Genomic DNA, 20,807 nt, shown 5'->3' on the forward strand with positions numbered 1-20,807 from the left:
TATGAGTCAACTGTGTATATGTGCATGAAAGAGAGAAAGGCAAACTCTAGAGTTGTATGTCATATGGTATGCACGTCAAGGCAGAGAGAGTTAGAGTGGTTGGTGTACTATGCTTTTAAGTGGTGCCTACCAACTCATGAGAGAGAGAGAGGCACAAAGAGCAAGAGTGGTTGGTGTATCGTGCTTTAGAGAGGGGCAATTGTTGATTAGCCATGTGTATGGTAGTGGCGGTGGCAATGGTATGGTGGTAGCGTTCATGGGCAAGTCTTGGCAATGGTGAAATTGGCTATGTTAGTGTGTGCAGGTCTAAATGTGAAGTGTTAGAGCACCAACTCACACTTCCGGCCCCTCCCCTCCAACAAATGTCGGCACGAGCACGAGCTTCATCTGACAAATTTTGTACCAGTGCATTGCGCAAGGTGACCCCCCCCCCCCCCCCCCCCCCCCTCTCTCTCTCTCTCTCTCTCTCTCTCTCTCTCTCTCGCATGTGTGCATGTATCCGTGCACCGAAGACAGAGTAGGACATGTGGCATTACACAACATGCTCATATGGCCAATATAATTCACCATTATATGAATCCTACATTTGGCTTGAAGGTGGTTGGAACAGCAAGGCTCGACCCACGATCACACAGCCTAGATCTTCTCACTCAACCTCTAACCACTCTAACATTGGAGAGATGTTGTACTCGCACCGGTGGAGAATCCACTTTATCGTTGGGGGTAGACAAGTCCCTATACAAGGACCTGTTCCATTATTGGCCTCTTTACCCTAACCATAGGTTTTTAATGAAGCATCGCCATATTTGCCACAACAAGCCTAGGACTTGAACCACCTTCACTTACCGTCAACATTGTGCTACAATTGAGTAAGATCCATCAAAGAAAGTGATAGGGGTAGATAAATCATTTTGTAAGTTTGTCAAAAACTGAAAAAATACACTGATATCAATATTCTTTTCTTAGCAAAGCATAGCGTAACCTTTCCCTATGTGAATGCTCTCCCTCTCTTAATCCCAAGGGACCTCGAAAATGTTCGAGGAGAAAAATAAATTTGTACCAAATGTTTGCAAGCACAATTGCCAATTTAATTATACATATCCGACACAAATGCGCGATAACAAAAAAGGAAGATGCATATACATCCCCCCCCCCTCCTCGCTCTCTCGCATGTGTATTCATGCACCGAAGACAGAGTGGGACATACCTACCTTTGAGCATGGGTGAACAAGTGCCCATTGTGTACAAGTGTGAGCGAGACCCGCTAGCAAGGGTATAGAGAAAGGAAGAAAACGATGTGTCGAGAGAGAGAGAGAAATAGGGATATGGATAGAGAAAGAAATGAAGGGAAGGAGAGATGGTGAAATAAGGAAAGAGAGAGAGAGAGAGAGAGAGAGAGAGAGAGATAGAGAGAGTATGATAAATATAGAGGTAGATTGGAGAAAAAGAGATATAGAGAGGGAGAAATAGATTGGGGGAGGGATTCCGGCCCTCCTAACATGTAGCGCTCTTAGAATAATTTGGTGAGTGGGAGCGAATTTTAACGATCCCATCCGGTAAGAGAAAGAGTCGCAACCGGCAAGTGAGGAAATTTATGGATAGAACTAATGATGGGTAGCGTTCAAATTTACTTCGTGCGAGTGCTTCAAGGAGAGAGAGAGAGAGAGAGAGAGAGAGAGAGAGAGAGAGAGAGAGAGTCCTTTCCTTGACCTACTTTTATGAAATTTCTCAAGAGCAAAGGGTTTTAGGGTAAGAGGGGCCATGTTGCCGCCGAAGGCGACGCCGTTTTACTAGTGGTAGTAATGATTGAGCTAATGCATGTCTATTTAAAAAGGAAGCTCATTTGTAATGTAGGCTCATTCAAGTGAAGTGGTGTGTGTTGTGCGTGCGTGGAGTCGGAGTCCCAAGTCTAGAAAAATACATTTTTCCTCACCAAAGAAAATAACGGCAAACTTGTATTCTCTCAGATTTTAGGTCAAAATTTGAAGCTTTTGCCGGTAATTACATTAAAATTTGTGAAAGTTTTTCCGTTTTCTTCAAGGCAAACTCAGAATCTAACCAAGATTTTGGGATTTCCATGGGTTAAAATACATTGGATCTCGATTTTTTTCTAACAATGGTCATATGGTGCTCGAAGACAAGAAAACCATGTTCTGACTTGAGTACGTCCAATCAATCATTGATCACAATAGTAAATGATTAAATTTAGAAAGCCCATCTTACTCTCTTCTCCTCGTTACTAAATCCCATGCGGTCTTTAATGAAGACCCCGTCATGGGATCTACGACGTAGAATTAGACGTGCATGATATGAGGTAGGCTTGCCATTTGATTTTACTCAAGTGTGTCTGAGTTTACCTTTATTGTCTCAATTTACTTCTGTCCATGTCCAACTTTACCTATAATGCATTTATTTTCCATCATGATCACCATACATGCATGGGAGGGTTGAATAGGTCACAAGCCTCAGACTACATCCATCAGGATTGAAATCTTGTGAGGGTCATTGAATGCTACTTTTTTTTTTCGCGCTCCAAAGTCCTCAAGATTGAGCCCTAACTGGAAATCGAGCCATAGCCAGCCTTTGTTACTTAATGACTCCATCTGGCTGCCCCGGGTCACCCGCAAAGATGTTCAGGTGGATACTTCTAGAATTTCCCTCACCATTCACAACAAGGGAGTTTGCATTTGGGCTGATGTATGGTCACCGGGAGCCTTTGACTGGCTCTCCGACCTAGAAATCTCTCTCAAATTTCAATTGAGGCCCTGGGAACTTGCATACCTTCGCAGGCAACTAGCCCTTCTTCCTACTTCCTTTCATTGGCCTCTTAATTGCTCCTCTGTCCTCTCCCTCAAAGGTATTGTGTGGTCAGGTGGTTACCTTCTCTCCCATCCTCAGGTCGTACCTAAGCCCCTCTCTCCCCCCTTCCACATCATCCTGAATCAGCGATGGGGTCTCTCCCTCGATAGGAGGCAATGGAACTTTAAATTTAGGACCCTATGGTCAACTGCATCTTCCCCAAAGAAATCCGCCCTCCTTTGGCTGATCATCTACAAAGTTGTCTGGACTGGCCAGAAACTTAGGGATGCCGGCCTTGCTCTTGGAACTTGCCCCAGATGCAAGAATTGTCCTGAAGACCTTCCTCACCTCTTCATGAACTGCTCTTTCAACTTTCCCTTTTGGAAACTAGTTCTGAGTTCTCTTGGCCGCACTCTTTCATGGAAAAATGTTCTGTTAGGTGATAATGTAGGCATCCCATCCATTATCTAGAACCATATAAGGGGAGAATTCATGTGGGCTATCTGGAGGCAAAGGAATTGCTATATGTATGAGGAGGCTTACCAGGTCTCAAACCTGAGAATCTTCTTTGATGAAATTGTTTTGCAGATAGAAAAACTTTCCATTGCTGAGTGCAAAATCTACCGGAAGAAGCACAAGATGTTGGACACTTCGGGTGATTTTTTTCAGCGTGCTGGAGTTGATGAGGAGCTGTGCTACATGAGAGACATCATGGAGGAAGAGATTCAGGAAGATGTGAACTCTCAGCTGGAAAAGTGGCAATATGCCATAACCCTACTTGTAAAAATTAGATGTGAGCTTGATGCTCTCAAGATCTAACCCCTTGATGTTTAAGCTAGCTACCAACTCTGTCCCCAATCTGTATGCTCCCTCCTTGAGCATGTCGATGTATCTTTTTGTCTCTTTCTAATAAAAATCTCCGCCTTATATTGGTAAAAAGTCCTCAAGATTCATGTGTGCAATTGCGTATTGTCAATCCCATCGCTTCACTTCATTAATAGCTGTGTGGCTCTCTTCTCCTATGTGGCTTGTTTTAGAAAGTAAAAAACGATCATTAGTGTTTAGATTTTGGGTTGAAGCTCCATAGTTTTACTTTTCTTTCTAATTTTATTTTTTTGCAAAACTCACAATTGTGAGTGAATTATATTGAGCAGCCCAAAAAAAAAATACAAGGTCATGCTCTTGTTGATCCATGACTTCATCCAGAGACTATACTTACATCAGGGCAGCCACCCCCACCAACCCGCCGCCTCTTCCTCGATACACATGGTCCAAAAATTGTCCTTTTGAGATCTTTACACCATCCTAGGCATTCCATCTACTGACAACAATGCACAAGTAGTCCTAGACCAATCCTCCGAGTGTTGATTGCACCCGAGCGTCCATATTAGCACTTTGCTTTCTTGAGTAATTTCTGCGAAGCTTGCCACCTCAGAACCTCCTTCAAACACACGGCGGTTCCTTGTCTGCCATACATTATGTAAAAAGAAATATGTGACAATTTGAGTGCTGATGAGGAGGGCAGGACTTCTTGAATTCTTGCCTCCAAGGAATAGGTCTGTCTTGAAGAACCTAATTTTCCATGTTCTTTGGACCCACTTGCATATTTTCCCTGCGAGGCCTTTAATAGTTGGGCAATCCATGAATAGGTGGGCCAGATCTTCTCTAGCCATCCTGCATCCCAAGCATCGATCTGACCCAATCCCTCCGACTCCTGAATCTTCAACCCCGTCGGTAGAGCACCCCAAATTACCTTCCATAGAAAGACCTTCATGTGTTGCGAAACCTTTGGCTTCCATATGTACTCCAATACTTGCTCCCACCTTTCCTCCGGCCATTGCTTTTTCCATAGCTTGTTTAGGGGGCTAGACCAATTCTTCTTATGCATCATTGTCTGATAAATGCTTTTAGGATGGGGTTTCCCTAATAGACTGCTTCCGGGCCATCGCCAGGCATTCCAGTCAAACAATTTTACTTAAATTTTAAGCTTGTCTTAAAGAACAAGTGATAAAATCACAAGGCTTGCCTCCAAAGAGATATAGAAGAAAGAATAAAGTGACCGATTTTATAACTAAGGTACATGTCCCCTCATGGGGAGGCCGTAAGACGTAAGGTGAGATTGAAAAGACTAAGGTGAGATTGAAAAGACATTTCATGAGACAACTACTTGTACATGTGAATGGACTTGGAGAGCGAAATCCACAGCCGCAGTGAGATCATTGACGATGATGCCTACTATATTCCAAAGTAAGGTTAATTGGTTTCAACTTTCAAGGTACCCCGTCCTCTCGGCAAAGAGATGTGGCTAGATTTGCAAAAGTTACCTCCCTCCCATTCCATTTTATGTGTGTGTACAACCTGGTGGCAAGTGGACGATAGCTGTGATCGCCAAAGTAGACTTGAGTTTGGAAACTATTTTGCAAAAGACAATAGATGATGTGGTCAATAAAGTTTTCAGACCTAGGTTAGTAGCAAAAATTACATTTCATCTCATAACCAGCATCGTGTCTTGGACTTGATTGTCGACATCAAACATAGAGATTTTTTACCTTTGTCTAATGAGCTATCGAGGAATAGTACTGATTCGAGGTTCTCAATATCACGATTGACCCTTATACACTAGAATGGCATATAAGACAGGTAACTTCGCCCCTGCTCATATCACCTTGTGAAGGATAAACCACAATAAGTCTTAGCGGGAACGCTTGGAGCCCTAATGTTTTTGAACTTGGAAGGCCCATTGTTTCTTGTCCATTGAGAGCTTGCGCCTCCTATTGAACATGCCAAGTCAAGAGAAGATGCTTGGAGTGGGGGATTCGTCTGAGTCTGAATCCCGCTTCTGACCCCCCTTCTTACCTTAAGGCTTTGAGAGAGAGAGAGAGAGAGAGAGAGAGAGAGAGAGAGAGAGAGAGAGAGAGAGAGAGAGAGAGAGAGAGAGAGAGAGAGAGAGAGAGAGAGAGAGAGAGAGAGAGAGAGAGAGAGAGAGAGACCCCGAACAATCACAACAAATCACTAGGAAATAGACTGCATCGATCCTGCTTCTAAGATGCTAAATTTGTTACAGCTTTACATGAAAATGGTGGAAAGGTCTCCTAGCTCAAAGGGCCATGAAAATGGTGGAAAGGTCTCCTAGCTCAAAGGTCTCCTAGCTCAAAGGGCCATGAACAATAGTAAAATCCCACATACCCCTATTGTGAAGTCTAATGGTCTGCCTATACACCCACCTCGGGACCACCATATAGCTAGACCAACTCTGGTCAGATTTTGATTGTCTATGTGAGAAGACCAATTTAATCTCAATTTTGTTACTATATGTAAGTTCCATGGCTGCCGAACAGAGTTCAATTACTGAGAGCCATAAGAGGTGATCATACTGAAGAATATAGCCTAGCCTAGTGGGGAAGGGGAGCGGCAGCTGAGTACTACTACTCAATGTTGCAATTGACCCTTGCCCACCATCGTTTATAGGTGTTCTTGCCAAGGCCAGAGGAGGTTTTGCTTGTGCAACTCGATGCAAGTCAAGATTCTCAAGATCTGGAGTCCAATCCCCCCATGATCAATCCCCTTGCGGAAATCACCATTGCTCTACTTTGCTTGTCTCCCTTTCTCAAATGATAGATCTCTCAAACCTCCCTCCCTCCCCTAATACTAAGCTCGAAATCCAAGTATAACAAGACACTTGCATTTTCCCCAAATTTTGGGATATGCTATATTGATATAGGATACCAATTTTTCCAATTATGACTATGCTGAAGTAGAGGATGATGCAAGTTACTGTTTACTGATAGCACTTGAGTGAGCTTGAGCTACCCAATACTGAGAGAGGCAATGATCAAGAAGCAACAAGCTCAGAATCCATATGAGCAACAACACACAACAATGGAAGGGGAGAAGGGGGTGGGAGGAAGCCCGAGGAGTTGGGATGGGACACCTCCACCACTGTATTCCAATGACCAGATGTTCGAGGTGACATGGGCCTTGCTCCCGACCTTGCACAACCTCATGGGAAATTTACAGAGGGCTCACAAAGGGGTGCCAAGTCAGTGACCGATAAAGGGAGAACTGAGGCCTCAAAGGACATGGACCTTAGTGAGGTTCTGGGAGAGGAGCAAAGGAGGAAGACTGAGAGCGTTTTGTTGGTGACGAGGGAGTGCTTTAGGAGGTTGAGGTGGTGGGTTGGGGGCCACCAAGATGCCACTGGCATAGGGTGATGGAGAGGAAGAGCATAAGTGTGTGTGTGTGTGTAAGAATTCCCATTCTCTAGGACAATTTTAACTAAAAAATCACTTTCATTTATGTAGTAGATTGTCCTAGTATTCAACATTTTCAAGACAGTAGCATTCATTGCATGCCACTTTCAAGAACCCACTGCTCACTGCTATTAATGATTAAGACAACAGATCATTCTAAACCTTATAAATTCAAAATTCTGTGTACAATTGACATCTGTTCTACAAATATATGCAAGATAAATCTACGTGAACTGAAAGACAATTCATCACATTTTCTACAAATACCTGTTATGTATGATGTCATATGTGTCTGTTGTAAACAGAGATATTGTGAAGCCTTCACAAATGGCATATTTAACAGCAGAACAAACTTGTCCCTCTTAAGTAAACGCATCTTGGGCTTCGATATCAATAAAGTTCTCCTAAAATACAATATACATGTCTACTTCATAGCAGACATGGACTGATTTGTTAAAAAAATAATCACAAAAGCTTTCCTCGGTACAATGATAACCATGTCTTTTAACTTGATGCCAGACATGAGTTAATTTGTGATTAAACATTGAAGGTCAATAGAAGGTAGAAGCTTAACACTCTCTCAAGTGGCACAACAACAGATAACAAAAACTACAACTAATTTAGGCTAAGCATGTTAGAAAACCCTCAAAATCTACTCTGCCAATAATTGACCTTTTCTATAGGTTACTTAGGCACAAAGCAAATAAGTTCGTGCATCAAAGCACAGATGACCCCAGCCATGCTAAAGACGAGCTGCTTTTCAGATATTTGAATCATTTCAGCTTCACTCAAGTAAATAGGCTTTGAAAAGGAAACAACATTAGTCCAAGTAGAGTACGCCTCAATCATCACTTTCCTCCAACTCAGGAAAAAACTCCACTAGAAAAAATTTCAGGCACTTGACAAGGTTGCTCTGCTCCTCTGTATAGAGTGAAGCTCTGTGAAAACCAACGGCATCTTCTAAGATGGCACTGCAAGTACATAAAAGACGATCACCATCCAAAGAAACAGAAGGGCTTTATTAACTTTGAAAGGTAAATAACAACACATCCTCTTACAAATGAGAACTTACTGTAGGTCGTAGCATCAATTTGTTGAGGTAGCTCTTTGATATCCACCTCAAAGCGCTCTTGGACCTGCACCCATGCAAAAGAATGAGTTCTTATTCTGCTACAAAGAAGACTTATCTTTTAAAACTTACGCATGTGATACCTGATTTAATACAGCTGAGTCCTCTATAGATGCCACAAAGGTAATGGGCAAGCCCTTAGTGCTTTAAGAGGTCGAAGCACTCAAGACTGATCAGGAGTTCGACCCCAATTTCTCAAGTAGCTCACGTTCAAACAAGCTGCCCACCCTCAGCCCAACTCTCTGGTGGGGGCAAGATTGCAATCAGACAACGACAATAATGCACTACAGGCAGATACGCGTGCAAAGTCGAGCTAGAGCAGCAGATGGCAGCAGCCAACAACAGATGAGGGTGAAGAGAACTACATTAGCCATGCTGTAACAAGTCAAAAAGAAGAGATGCATATAGAGGATTATGGCTCCATCAGGCACGAGCTTATAGTCAGGCACATTGTGTACTAGAAGTGAGGCCCGCTATGGCAGCTCAAGGAGAAAGGCACAACGAGGATGAAGAACGGCAATAGGCATGGGAGATGTGGTGTCTGATAGTTTTCTGTAGAGGCCAGCTACTACCATTGCCAATTTGCTCCTGCTCGTTGCAATCAGGGGCTCTCCTCTCATGCCAATGGGCTTTGCCTCCTTAGCATGCTCGCCTTCTCTCTTTGCGAGCCTTAGAAAACCTGTAGCAGCAGCAGGCAGCTTGCCTATTTCCCCCCACCTTCCCTTGGTTTGCAAAGTCTGCACACACAAATTGCTCTTTCCAAACAATCTGTGTGTGAGAAAGAGAGAGTCGTGCATGCAAATCATCTGACTGAGCAGTCGATACACTACATAGCACGTTAACCTTAGGCTCCATAAAAAGACACACCTTGGCAGGCTCGTAGCTTGGAATGGCAGGGACTAAGTTCGTAATTAGAGAGAGAGAGAGAGAGAGAGAGAGAGAGAGAGAGAGGACAATTCATAATGGCCTCAAAAACCTCACCGCACTTCATGCCAACCATCCACCTCCCAAGACAAAGATAACCAAGGCAACGACGTCCCTAAAAACCCCAAGTCTCAAAGACACGAATCACGATGCTTACTTCTCAAGACCACCATTTCAATGTTTCATCATTTTTTGACATGGTTTTGCAACAATGAATGCCCACTATCTTATTTCAACCAATCAACATTTTTGGCATGTCAAAAAATGTTTGAAAATATAACTCAATCTTTTTTCTATTTTAGTCAGCAAAAAGAGAGGCATCGCTATAGCCTTTGCCCTTTGGGCACTCCAAAAATGACAAACACCCATTTGGAGACCCCACTTGGCTTTATTGATTTCCTGTTAGAGCGCCCCCCTCTCAAGGCAGATGTAGTGCTTAAGGTTGTTTGTATATTCTTTTCTTAATCATCATAATATCTCCACTTAAAATTGTGAGTATGACAATAAATATAAAAAATGACAAATGACAAAACACATTTTAGTGCAAAACAAAACGCCATATTTTGTTACAAAAAATCAGAAATTGTGTCATTGTCTTTTGTTTTTCCCTAAAGAAAGCCATAAAGAGGTAGTGGAGAAATGGTGCAATTTTTTAATCGTTGCTGCAGAGGTTGCCTATGGAGGATGCATTCTTAGGTACAAAAAGAAAGTATTCGAAAGATTATATTTTTAAAAAAAATTGTAAATCGATTTTTTCATCATTGTATTTTGTTAGCTTCATTCAAAGCTCTCTTGATTTTTTTAAAACTTTTCTCTTTGTTTATTTGTACTACTTAGAAAAGCCTTAGATAACAAAGCATTACAAGTGCATCCATACAAGTTTGATCATCCATACAAGTTTGATCCCATGATGTGAAATGTTGCAATACAATTATGGACAATACAATTTTATATAAAAAAATAAATTGTAGCGTTGATTAAGGCCTAGTCTCAATAAATCTTCCCTCCCCCTTACCCTAAGGAGGCCATCGTCACTCCTCACCTTGTTTCTTTCCATTGTAATGATGCATATAGCTCATGAGAGTGCCCTTGATTTTGATTTGCACGACGTTTGCAATGGACACTTGTCCCACAAATATAAAGTCTCTTTCTACAACCGTTCTCAAATGAAAGGACTAGATAACTAATCGAGCTTAAAGAAGGAAAGAAAATTACACGATACCTTCATTTCAACATCATAATTAAAAGGCTATTGTAGAGTTCTAGAGCATATCTTGCTACATAATGGGTCCAATCCATTTTATTAGCCGGAATCTCTCCAGATTCTTATGTGCATTCCATACCTACCTCTAATCTCTCCAGGGTGCTCGCACCCCATCCTTGCTTCAGTACTAGTGCTTCCCTTCCTCTGTCCTGCCATCTCTGCTTGCCTGCCTCCGTCAGGAAGCACTTCCCCTATAGGGTCCTTCGATGACCTCCTTGCTTGCGCCTTTGCTTCCTCTACTCCACCATCCCTACTTACTCGACAAACCAGAGATGGGCGCTCATGATGGGAGACCATTCTCTCAAGGAATTCCACTTGAAGCTCTGACAAGGGCCTCTCCCACCTGTTGCGGAACGCGTAGCGCACCATGGCGATTGCAGCAAGAGAGAAAGACTGCTACCTGCGAACTCTCATAGCATTCCGCCCCGAACTGCAGCAAGAGATGCTCCCACCCACCATCCCATACCCGCCACCTACAAACCTTTCGCACAGAGAGAGAGAGAGAGAGAGAGAGAGACTGTTGCAAACCATCCCGAGCGTGCGTGTGCAAGTCGACTTGCTTGCATCGCTTGCCCTCATCGAGCCATCGCACCTCCATCCCTCTCTTAGTCTCTCTCTTGCAAGCCAATTAGGGACAACACATAACACACCCACACATCCACCATTGTTCTCCTGCCCTTTCACAGCGGAATGCTTCACAGATGCTCTTGGAGACCTAGTCTGTACCTACACACAAATCACAGATAGACAAAGAGAGACTATTTCACAAAGCTCACGTTGCAGTTCTGCACCTGCATACAAATCGGACATAGAGAGAGTCCTTCACAACTTGACGTGTGCCCCACACCGTCGCGACCTCAAATCACTGCGCTCCTCAGCTCACAGAACTCATTGCCTTTCTCAACCTCGGATTGCAATGCATGACAGACACTTATACAAAGATTTAAATAATTTACCAACCGCCCTCGCTCATGCAAGTGATCTTCACCTTTTTCACCTTTCTCTCATGGCCTTGCAGAATCTTGACTGAGCTAGAGAGAGAGAGAGAGAGAGAGAGAGAGAGAGAAAGAGAGAGAAAACCACGCAAGCTGCACTAGTTGTTGCAGACATGCAACAAAAAAAAACTCTCTCGAGTCTCAGTCTTCGACTCATGAGGCATCTCTCTCTCAATTTTTCTCTCCCTGCACGTATCCTCTTTCCCCTTTTGTTTTACCCAGAAGCCTTTTTTTCTCTTCTTGTCCTCTTCGGAAATACTTGCTAACGGAACATGGGTAAAAACCTACTTGATCGTTGTTTTCAAACATTGAACATAGCATCTATATCTATATTTTATATAAATGGAGGTTAAAATTTTCAAGAAAGAAGAGACTCTCTACTTGTCACACTCCACTTCCTTAAGAAACATGTAATTTGCTAATATAATCTAGTCACCGTTGTGAGTTTTGAAAAAAAAAACGTTTAATTTGAAATGCAAAAGTGAAGGGTGAGTACTGCATGGTAGAAAATGAAAATGAAAGACGTCGAGGTCCGAGGTCGGGGGGCAGAGAATCTAGTCCGTCCATCCACTAGCGTTTCCTCAATAGAATCGCCTGTTGTAGTCGCTCGATTTTTGCTAGGTCAGCACGCAGGACGTTCTTGCCATGCATTCAATCAACTTCTACCAGCTCAGCGCACGAAAACCTGTTGGCTGCTTGCCATGTCAACGCACGGAATGTTTTCCGATCATTGTCAATTAATGTAAGTCCCGTCAACACTCATAATGAGTCCGTCGACCTCTCGCAATCATTGCCAATCATTGCAAGCCCTGTCAACATCCGTAATAAACCTCTCGAGCAATGGAAATATGCCAGGTCAGCAAGCGAAGTTCGTATTGGAATGCGAATGGGCTATGCGTGGCATGTGTGCTCTGACACTGTTACGCATGCAACCGACTGAGCTCTCACTGTGCATATTATACGTATGAGATCGAATCTATGTCTGTTCTGTTGGCCCCCCTCCCTTGGACCCTTGACGCCCGGGAATGGTCCCTCCCATTCCCCACAATCCTCCTCCCCCATGGCTCCCGGCATCCGCCGGTCACCAAGTGGTCGAAGGATTATGGGGAATGGTCCCTGAGGGACCATTCCCTACCCATAAGAGTTCTCCTCTCTCTTTTGGGAAAGGATTCTTTATAATATTTATAGTCTTTGGAAAAGCCCTGCCTTAAATTACTTTTGTTTTGAAAGTTTTTTGAAGGGTGGCTCTTCTTTGAATTTAGAAATCCATAAAGAACTCTATTTCACGTGTTGCCAAACAAACCTCTCTTAGCATGCTTGCACATACCTTTCATGTTGTAAATGATGTTTGACCTTGGTGCTCGAAGCTCAGCAATTGCATGCATATGTTTGTGTGTGTGAGAGAGAGGGAGAGAGAGAGAGAGATGTTGCTTGTATGTGTGTGTGTATGTAAGAGAGAGAGAGAGAGAGAGAGAGAGTGTGACTAGACGTACCATTTGTTGAGGTGTTGGAGCGTTGCCATTGGAGGCCTTTCACATTTGCATTGCATTAATGAAGTCTAACCAGCTCAATGATTTAGTGATGAGAGTTCAACGATTTCTTCTGGATGTCCTACATGCATTGTGTGTGTATATGTATGTACGCACACTCATGTGCACTTTGTGTGAGTTTGTCACCGCCATAGTGTTTAGGGATGCACAAAAGAATTTTGGTTTTCTTCAAGGTAACCTTGAAATCTAGCCAATATTTGGAATTTTATCTGGTTAAAAAAGATGTCATACTCCGTATTTTGGAACACTAAAAAAATGAAGATCACAATAAAAAATCTTTTGAAAATTAGGTCAAAGCTTGAAGAATTGCTTGAATTTACACCGAAACTTGCAAAACATTTTCAGTTTTCTTCAAGCCACTCTTGGAATCTAGCTTGAACTTTGTATTTTTATCCATTTAAAAATACACTAAACCCGAAATTTCTGGAGCATTGGTCTCAAATAGCCCCAAAATGGAAGTGACAGACGTAGAAGAGTTGAAGCTCACTCCATCCATAATCACTCTCGCCACCCCAAGCACATGCTATAATAAGAGAAGAGGGGTGTCCCTTTTATATTTATAACACCTTCACATGGGACACCAACGAGAGAGAGAGAGAGAGAGAGAGAGAGAGAGAGAGAGAGAGAGAGAGTCCCCAACAATCTCTATGCCCTCCAAATGCAATTACACAAGAAAAAAAGGGAGTTAGTTCTATGTCAAGAATTGCTTTACATAGGTATGACATATTTTCTTATCGAAGTAATCTAGTAAGGAGCCAAAACTTTTCACAAACCTATTAATTAATTAGTTTTTTTTTTTTTTTGGGGGGGGGGGGGGGGGGGGAGGGAGAAAGGAAAAGGGAAGGGTGGGGAAAAGAAAGGTAAAGGAGAAAGGGTACGGGGCTAGGGTAGGGGGGGGGGGGGATTTTTTTTTTTTTAATGCTTAAGGGGAAACCATAGGGCAGCACAGGCGTATACCCTAGTGGTTAAGCTTGAGTCTTTGTTCTCCTACGTGTTGAGGTCAAATCATGTCCATTAACAATGGTTTTAAATCGTGGGTTGATTGGAGATGCTGAAGCATCTTGAGGAGATTATGTGTAATATGTCCGTTCAATTTTGGAAGGATTTGTTTAGGTAGAATCTCGTCATATGCTTTGAGGGGGAAAGGGAGAAAGAAGACTTAAAAGGTAAAGTAGAGATTAATTTTGAAGGGGAGGGAAACTATTTGTTAACACGTCTCTCTCTCTCTCTCTCTCTCTCTCTCTCTCTCTCTCTCTCTCTCTCTCTCTCCAATGCGGCCCGTGCATTACTCCTCTCTTGCCGTCGCAAGCGAGTGCAGACAGCTAAAAGCGTAGCTGGTTAGGACTTTCTTGATGATCTCTCTCTCTCTCACCTAAACTCCCGAGCGCATGATGGTTTAGTCGACGAGGTGTGCCAAGAGGGTGCAAGAGAGGGAGAGACCTGAGGAACATCTCACAGGTGCAGAGCATGAGAGTAGAGGGGATTTCGGAAGGCGCCACTCGGAGCTCGGATTATAGGGCATGGGTAGAGAAATACGGAGTAGACGTCGTAGGCATGGAAGCACGCAGGGCGCGCACATGTGTGTGTGTGTTTCTGCTTGCAAGGAATGAAGGAGACGGAGATGGGCATTGGTCTCTCTCTCTCTCTCTCTCTCTCTCTCTCTCTCTCTCTCTCTCTCTCTCTCTCTCTCTCTCTCTCTCTCTCTCTCTCTCTATACTAGGTAGTACTACCGCGCGCGCGCGCGTGTGTGTGTTTCCCCTTGCAGAAAACAGACGAGACGGAAATGGGCCACGGGGTGCAGGGGTCAAAGGTCACAGGAGCTGGGAGAATGGATGAGGTGTCGGGAGGGCGAAACTTTTTTTTTTGGTTCTCAAATCGCAGCGATGCGTCTGCACCAAGAGCCGAGAAGGAGAGAGAGACTTTTGCAGTTTGTGGAGCCGGGGCAGCCATGGTGCGAGGCACGTAGTGCAGTGGCTGAGTCATTGAAAAACGTAGGAGTAGATGGTACGACACGGAAAATCACAGAGGCCATGGAGGGAAGACTATGGGTGTGCGACCTAAGAGTTACAAGGGTGACGAAGCAGATGGCAACCGTGAAGCTCAATGAGGTTGATGAGCAGCGTGAAAACAGGTTCGAAGCCATGACCATCCTGCTCGAAAAAGAGAACACATGGGAATCTTAAAAGATTCCTATTAAAAAAACGCCAATAGACCCAGTATGTTAGACGTAGAACACAAAAGTTTTCCAATCTTCTTCAAGACAACCTTGACATCTAGCTGCAATTTTAGCTAGTTAAAAATACACTAACGTTGTATTTTGGCGGGCCGGTCAATTTTCAAAATGTGTATCGTGTCACGTAAGCTAATTCGAGAGGATTATTAATAGCTCATAGCGTACTTTTATGTATACATTAGAGGGAGGTGGGATTTGTTTTTTGAAAAACTCAGAATATGAGTAAATTATATTATAAGAGCAAAAAAAATGACTACAGACAGACCATGCATAGACCGCGCCATGGCCCACCACTCAAATAGCAAAAACACCATCATAGAAGGTTTTATCGAGAGACACCCCCCCCCCCCCCCCCCCCCCCCCCCCCCCCCCCCCCCCTCTCGGGAAATTTACAAACAAAAAACCATGGCTTTTATAAGGAGCCACAACCTTGTATATCTCACCACTTTACAACACCAAAAAATAAAATCCATTCAACTTGCAAGGGGGCTACCACCATACCGGGTGGTCTTTCACCCCAGCCCGGCATGTCCCCCGTGCAGTAGTCCCATCAAAGATGCAATAACTGCCAGCAACAACAGCATCCACCAAGGACCAGGAGAACATTACAAGCCAAACTTGATCTAAAACCCTCCCAACCAGTCCAGACTGAGCATCACTAATCGATCCTAAGCTGAGAGATGACAATTCCAACATGAGCCTTTTGCTACCACCAAAAGGACACATGCTCCTGACCTTGCATAACTCCCTTCCAGCCAAACCAACCCAAGCCACACCAAGCTGGCAGAACAATTAGACCAACAAAAACCTTGAGAGTACTAACCCCCACTACATCCCCATAACAACAACCTACATCCACTGTACAACAACCAAGCATCCACGACCTTTGTCTACCAAACTATGACAAAATCTGAGCCCATTGACGGCAAGAGTAAGATTTCGCATAGGAAAGTAGGCAATCGCCATGCCCTTCTCCAAAAAAGGTGCCAAATGCTGCATTTTCACCCACCATTCGGATGTGCAAGGGCAATCGGGTGTCCCCTCCTAGGGCACTCCTGACCCGCAGACACATCCACACCCCTTGCCAATAGAAGCGGTCACCGCAACCACGTTCACTCAAAGCTTGCACCAAACTCCTAATCCACAAACACTCCTTCAATAGGTTCCCCAACCCACGAGGTAGTGTTGTGGCTACCAGATGAACAACGCAGACTTGGGACTGGAAACCCTACTTGAAGGCATTGCAAGCAAGCTACACATCTGGGGAGGTAGGATACTTTAAACAAGCCCACAATGTAGATATAGCATGTATATTAATGTATTATTAATAATCTCTTAAGTGCACATGGTATAGAGGATATAGAGGGCTTTTGATGATTGACTTCTCCAAGCTTTTTTTTTTTTTCAAACATAGGTCTTCAATAGTCCCAAAATAGAAAAGCATGACAAACATTGAAAGGTTGGATTCTTTGTACATTCATGGTCACTCTCTTGCCACCTCAAGTACATGATATGCACAAAGAGGGTCACTTGTGCATGGGGCATAGCATGAGCATGTGCGTGTACACACACACACACACATTTCTTGGTAACTTGGCAGCCATTAAAAAGCAACCACATACCATTTTATGAAAAAAAGGAGTTAAGAATTCTACAATGAGAAATGCTTTTTGGCATGCTAAAGGCCTTAATATTTATATGGGTGAAGGTCGTTCAAATTTGTTTGCTTGACATGTGTCCGTTTAAAAATTGAAGAGATTTTCAAATGCTATTTCCCAAAGTGCCTTTTTTTTTTCATGTTGAAAAAAGACTTCAAAGAACAAAAGATTAAAGAATAGGAGTTTGATCCATTGTTTTTTTCACAACAAAGGATAAAAGAGTATTCATAGGAGTTTGATCCATAATGTGAAAGAATTGATTCACGTCCCCATCCCGTGATGACAGCCCCCGATCTTTTGCATCTCGCTAAGATCATCAGATCCACCATACCTGGCATCTCCCATGAGACGCCCACTCTCTCGACCATTGACGAGCCTGCCCGAAGTCCTTCCCGGCTCATGCAATACTGTTAGCACAGTAAGCGTGGCTAGGGTTCATCACGATATGCTACTAAGTGAAAAGACGGGCTGGAACTTGCTGCGCTTGCTTCTCCCATTGAGGTTCCCATCTGCTGCACGCTAGCCTTTTTCTTAATAATCGCGATTGTGCCAAGATAATAATCGTTTAGAGAATGGCTACCTTTGGCTGAAAATAATCGCTTGTCTACTTGAGAAAATAATTGCCCTTTTGCCTTGTGGCTTCCCCTTTTACATTGCAGCCCCTCCATACCAATAAAGCCTTTTGATTGCGTGTGGTCCAAGTGTTGAATTGAGCCATTGCTAGATCTCCCTCTCAATATTTTGTCCACTTGGCACCAAGTTGGCCTCTGCTACTTGGTAATGGAAATCGACACTATGGTCGTAGATGAAGACATTGTTAAATTCTCACACATGCTAACGACAAAAAAGATAGCCGACAGGGAGGTAGTCGTACCAATGGAAGTAGGAGATGGCTCGGTCTTGAGACCGTTGTATGATGCGGAAATGTCGCGTCCCAATACTCCAAGAGCTCCAACTACGAAAAATGAAAAAACTGTTTCGTCTGAAAAAGTTTTCTCTAAAGAAACGAGAGAAAAAATGGGATCAGATCAAGGATGTAAATTCAAGGTAAAAACCCTCAAATCCAGGGTTCCTCAGGGCCCCATCTGTACAAATTGAAGTAAGGCAACAAGTGTATCAGCAGCTCGCAGGCCTGGCATTTTGTTTGCTAGCATACTCAAGGGGCCCTACTCTAAGGACGATGGAAAAGGTACATCATAAGCAAATAGTGAGAAATTGCAGAAAGAAAGAGCTAGACCCGAGCAAGAGCTCAAGGAAGTCAACAAAATGATTGAGTCCAGCCCTAACAACAATAAAAGAACTTGCTTCCAAGCAGTTGACAGCGGGCTGGTAGAAGATGGGTTGGCAAATCGGGCCTTTGTTGCTCTAAAAAGTCTTTGCCACAACAGGTGGAGGTTGTCGAGGCTATTACTGTGGCGATTCCACCATCACTTATCAAAAAACGATTAGCTAGACAAGGTAAGCTAACGCTTGTATTTGGGTTTAGCGGAAGAATCCCGAACAGGTTGGAGATGATTCAATGGCTTCAGGGCCCGCAAGTTCTTGGTCATGAAGGAGCAATTGAAAATACTTTCTACCTAGCTAAAGGTTTTTGCTCAGTGAGATTCAAAGAGGCCTTCGATGTGGTAACGATCCGTGACAAATGCCCCCTTGTATTTAATAGGACTACGGTTTGTGTGGTGCCTTCGGAACCAGTTTTTGACTCAACTGAATCTCTTCAAGGGTTCAATCATGTGTGGGTTGAGTTTGTGGGTCTGTCAAACTGGCTTTGGGACAATCTTGGGATGCTTGCCAGTCAGCTGGGCACCCCCCTATTTATTCCTAGCAAGAGAGGGTTTGACAGAACATCAAATAGAGTTTGTATAGGCTGGGATGTTTCTAAAACGCCACCTAAGAGCATGGTAATCAATGTAGGAGCTGGGCTTGTTACTATTGCGCTAAAATTTGGGACATACTTTGGAGCATGTTTTAAATGCAACAAATTTGGACACTTTACCAAGGATTGCCCCAAGAAGGCTAATGATACTGTAGCTCCAGCATCACAGGTCCCCAGTGAAAAGGAAACCCCGATTGAAGGGTTGGAGAATCAAGGAGGCATTAACAACGAGGCAAGTGTAGGGAAGGATAAAGAAGCTATGGTATGCGATAAAATGGATATAAAGATGCAGGAAAGATTGTGGAGAAATCGATTCCCATGCAACGAACCTCAGAAGGCTCATGCAAGGATAATGTAATCATTACTCCCGTTGCTCCCCTGAAATTTATGACGGTCACAACGGCGACAGCTGTTCAAGTCCCTGGTCTGAAAAGAGCCAAAAGGGTGAAGGCAGTGGTAAGAGACTCCAAAGTTCTCGAAGTCATGAGAACACTAGAGGGGAAAGGATCTGCTCCATTCCCCACCCCCTTGCAAGGAGGGGGGTGCACTATCCCACTTCACGATCCATTTGCAGTATTGCAAGAAAAGAAATCCCCTCACCTGAAACCCCCGGACTCTCCCGAGACCAAGGAGAGGGAGTATGTGCACGATTCGGATGCTGAAGAATTCGTTCCTCTATCCCAATGACCCCTCTTTAATGATGGAGTCTCTCACTATACAACCTTGGAACATAAAGGGAGTGAAGACCCAAAAGAAGAGTACCCTTTTCTGGGAGAAGATAAAAAAGGAAAAGGCACTCAACTGTTGGGCCATCGAGGAACATCACTTGGATGCTCATAGCAAGAGAAAGTAGGCTCTAGGAAAGAAACTTGTTTTCTATGGAGAAGGAAGTAACAGTTTCAGTGGTGTCCTCAGTATTGTGGACAATTGAAGCCAAAGCTTACATGGCTAGCGAGCAATTGGAAGATATCAGAAAGGCAAGGATTCTCTCTTAGGGAAACTTCCTTACAACCAAAAGACTCTAATCATGCTCATTTTTTAAGGTCTTTGGAATCCCCTACTTTTCGCCATAGGTTCACATCCTTTAACCACGATGATCGAATCTAGTGCTGAGCGTGGGGAGTTGCAAGGCCTCGCTCTTCCTGGAAACAACCAACTACTTGCAAAAATGTGTGTAGACGATTCTCTCCTCTTCTTGAGGGTGCTTCCCTAGGTCATAAGGAAAGCTCTGGAGATTGTACAAATGTTCTCTATAGCTTCGGGGTCCCAGTGAAATATAGAAAAGTCAAGGATGATCTCCGTGTCAAAAAATGACTCATTTGACCCTTCCGATTGGTCGGGGTAGATCGTTACAAAAGGGAATATTTTCAGACATCTGGGGGCCCCCTTGGGGGTGGATGTAACCCACAAACAAAGATGTCAATGGGTCCTGGAAAAAATCAGAACAAAAATGAGTAGATGGGAGTATGTTCTTCTCCCATTCCCAAGCCAGATAAAAGTGATTAATGCCTTTATACTCCTGTATATTGCCTTCACTAGCCCACTTTTCAAGATGGCTAAATGTCACTGGAAAGAGTTCTTAAAATCGGGAAAAAGGTTTGTATGGAAAAATAACACAAAGTCCTCCAATCCATGGCAATGGGCCTGTTGGGAGTCAGTCGCTCGGCTAGTGAATCAAGGAGGCCTCGGAATTCTCAACCCTGTGGCCCATGCAGAAGCTTGTTGTGCCAAATTTGTAGTCTCCTTGGCTAAACAAGACCAAGCTTGGGCTATCATGATTAGAGGTATGCTAGAAGCAGCTAAACTTGGTTCGAAAGGAGGATAGTGGAGAGGGGTAGAGTTTCATGAAAAACTTTTAGCCCCGATGTGGGCTACACTAAGTCTGGGGGGCGGCTAAGGGGAATTGGTAAGGAAATGCAATAGAGAAGCGGGAGTCCTAAAATGGGGGGAAGAAGCTAGATACTTCAAGAAATCCATTCTGCATTGGTCCCCCTAGATTTCTGAAGTTGTAGATCTGTTGCAAAATCCCTATTGGATAGAAGAAGCTAGGAAACTGAATAATAAGGGTCTGAACCGACTAGGGCACTTCTGGGACAGTAATAGCAAGATCTGGAAAACCATTGAACTTC

General features: G+C 43.7%; 2 protein-coding genes and 1 pseudogene across 2 annotated transcripts; all 3 read left to right on the forward strand.

Moving 5' to 3' along the window:
• The first annotated feature begins 347 nt into the window (after positions 1 to 347).
• Positions 348 to 7,010, forward strand: LOC147426728 (uncharacterized). The gene is made up of 3 exons (XM_086498888.1): positions 348 to 419; positions 3,388 to 3,592; positions 6,757 to 7,010. Exons 1-3 carry the CDS (start codon positions 363 to 365, stop codon positions 7,008 to 7,010), a joined length of 516 nt encoding a protein of 171 aa, XP_086355014.1. The 5' UTR covers positions 348 to 362.
• Positions 550 to 3,358, forward strand: LOC147426729 (uncharacterized; annotated as a pseudogene).
• A 1,253-nt stretch (positions 7,011 to 8,263) lies between the features above and the next one.
• Positions 8,264 to 11,715, forward strand: LOC147426730 (uncharacterized). The gene has a single exon (XM_086498460.1). The coding sequence runs from the start codon at positions 10,734 to 10,736 to the stop codon at positions 11,394 to 11,396; it is 663 nt and encodes a 220-aa protein (XP_086354586.1). The 5' UTR covers positions 8,264 to 10,733; the 3' UTR covers positions 11,397 to 11,715.
• The last annotated feature ends 9,092 nt before the right edge of the window (positions 11,716 to 20,807 follow it).

The sequence above is a fragment of the Adiantum capillus-veneris genome, chromosome 24 (assembly GCF_014529385.1).
Source record: "Adiantum capillus-veneris isolate H3 chromosome 24, ASM1452938v2, whole genome shotgun sequence".
In the NCBI taxonomy this organism is placed as follows: domain Eukaryota; kingdom Viridiplantae; phylum Streptophyta; class Polypodiopsida; order Polypodiales; family Pteridaceae; genus Adiantum; species Adiantum capillus-veneris.

Excerpts from the sequence above, each read along its gene's own strand:
- LOC147426728 (XM_086498888.1), top strand. The coding sequence starts at position 363 with ATGTCGGCACGAGCACGAGCTTCATCTGACAAATTTTGTACCAGTGCA. Across the intron at positions 420-3,387 it reads GTACCAGTGCATTGCGCAAG|ATAGAAAAACTTTCCATTGC; the intron begins GTGACCCCCCCC and ends ATTGTTTTGCAG. Across the intron at positions 3,593-6,756 it reads CCTACTTGTAAAAATTAGAT|ATGTTCGAGGTGACATGGGC; the intron begins GTGAGCTTGATG and ends TCCAATGACCAG.
- LOC147426730 (XM_086498460.1), top strand. The coding sequence starts at position 10,734 with ATGGCGATTGCAGCAAGAGAGAAAGACTGCTACCTGCGAACTCTCATA.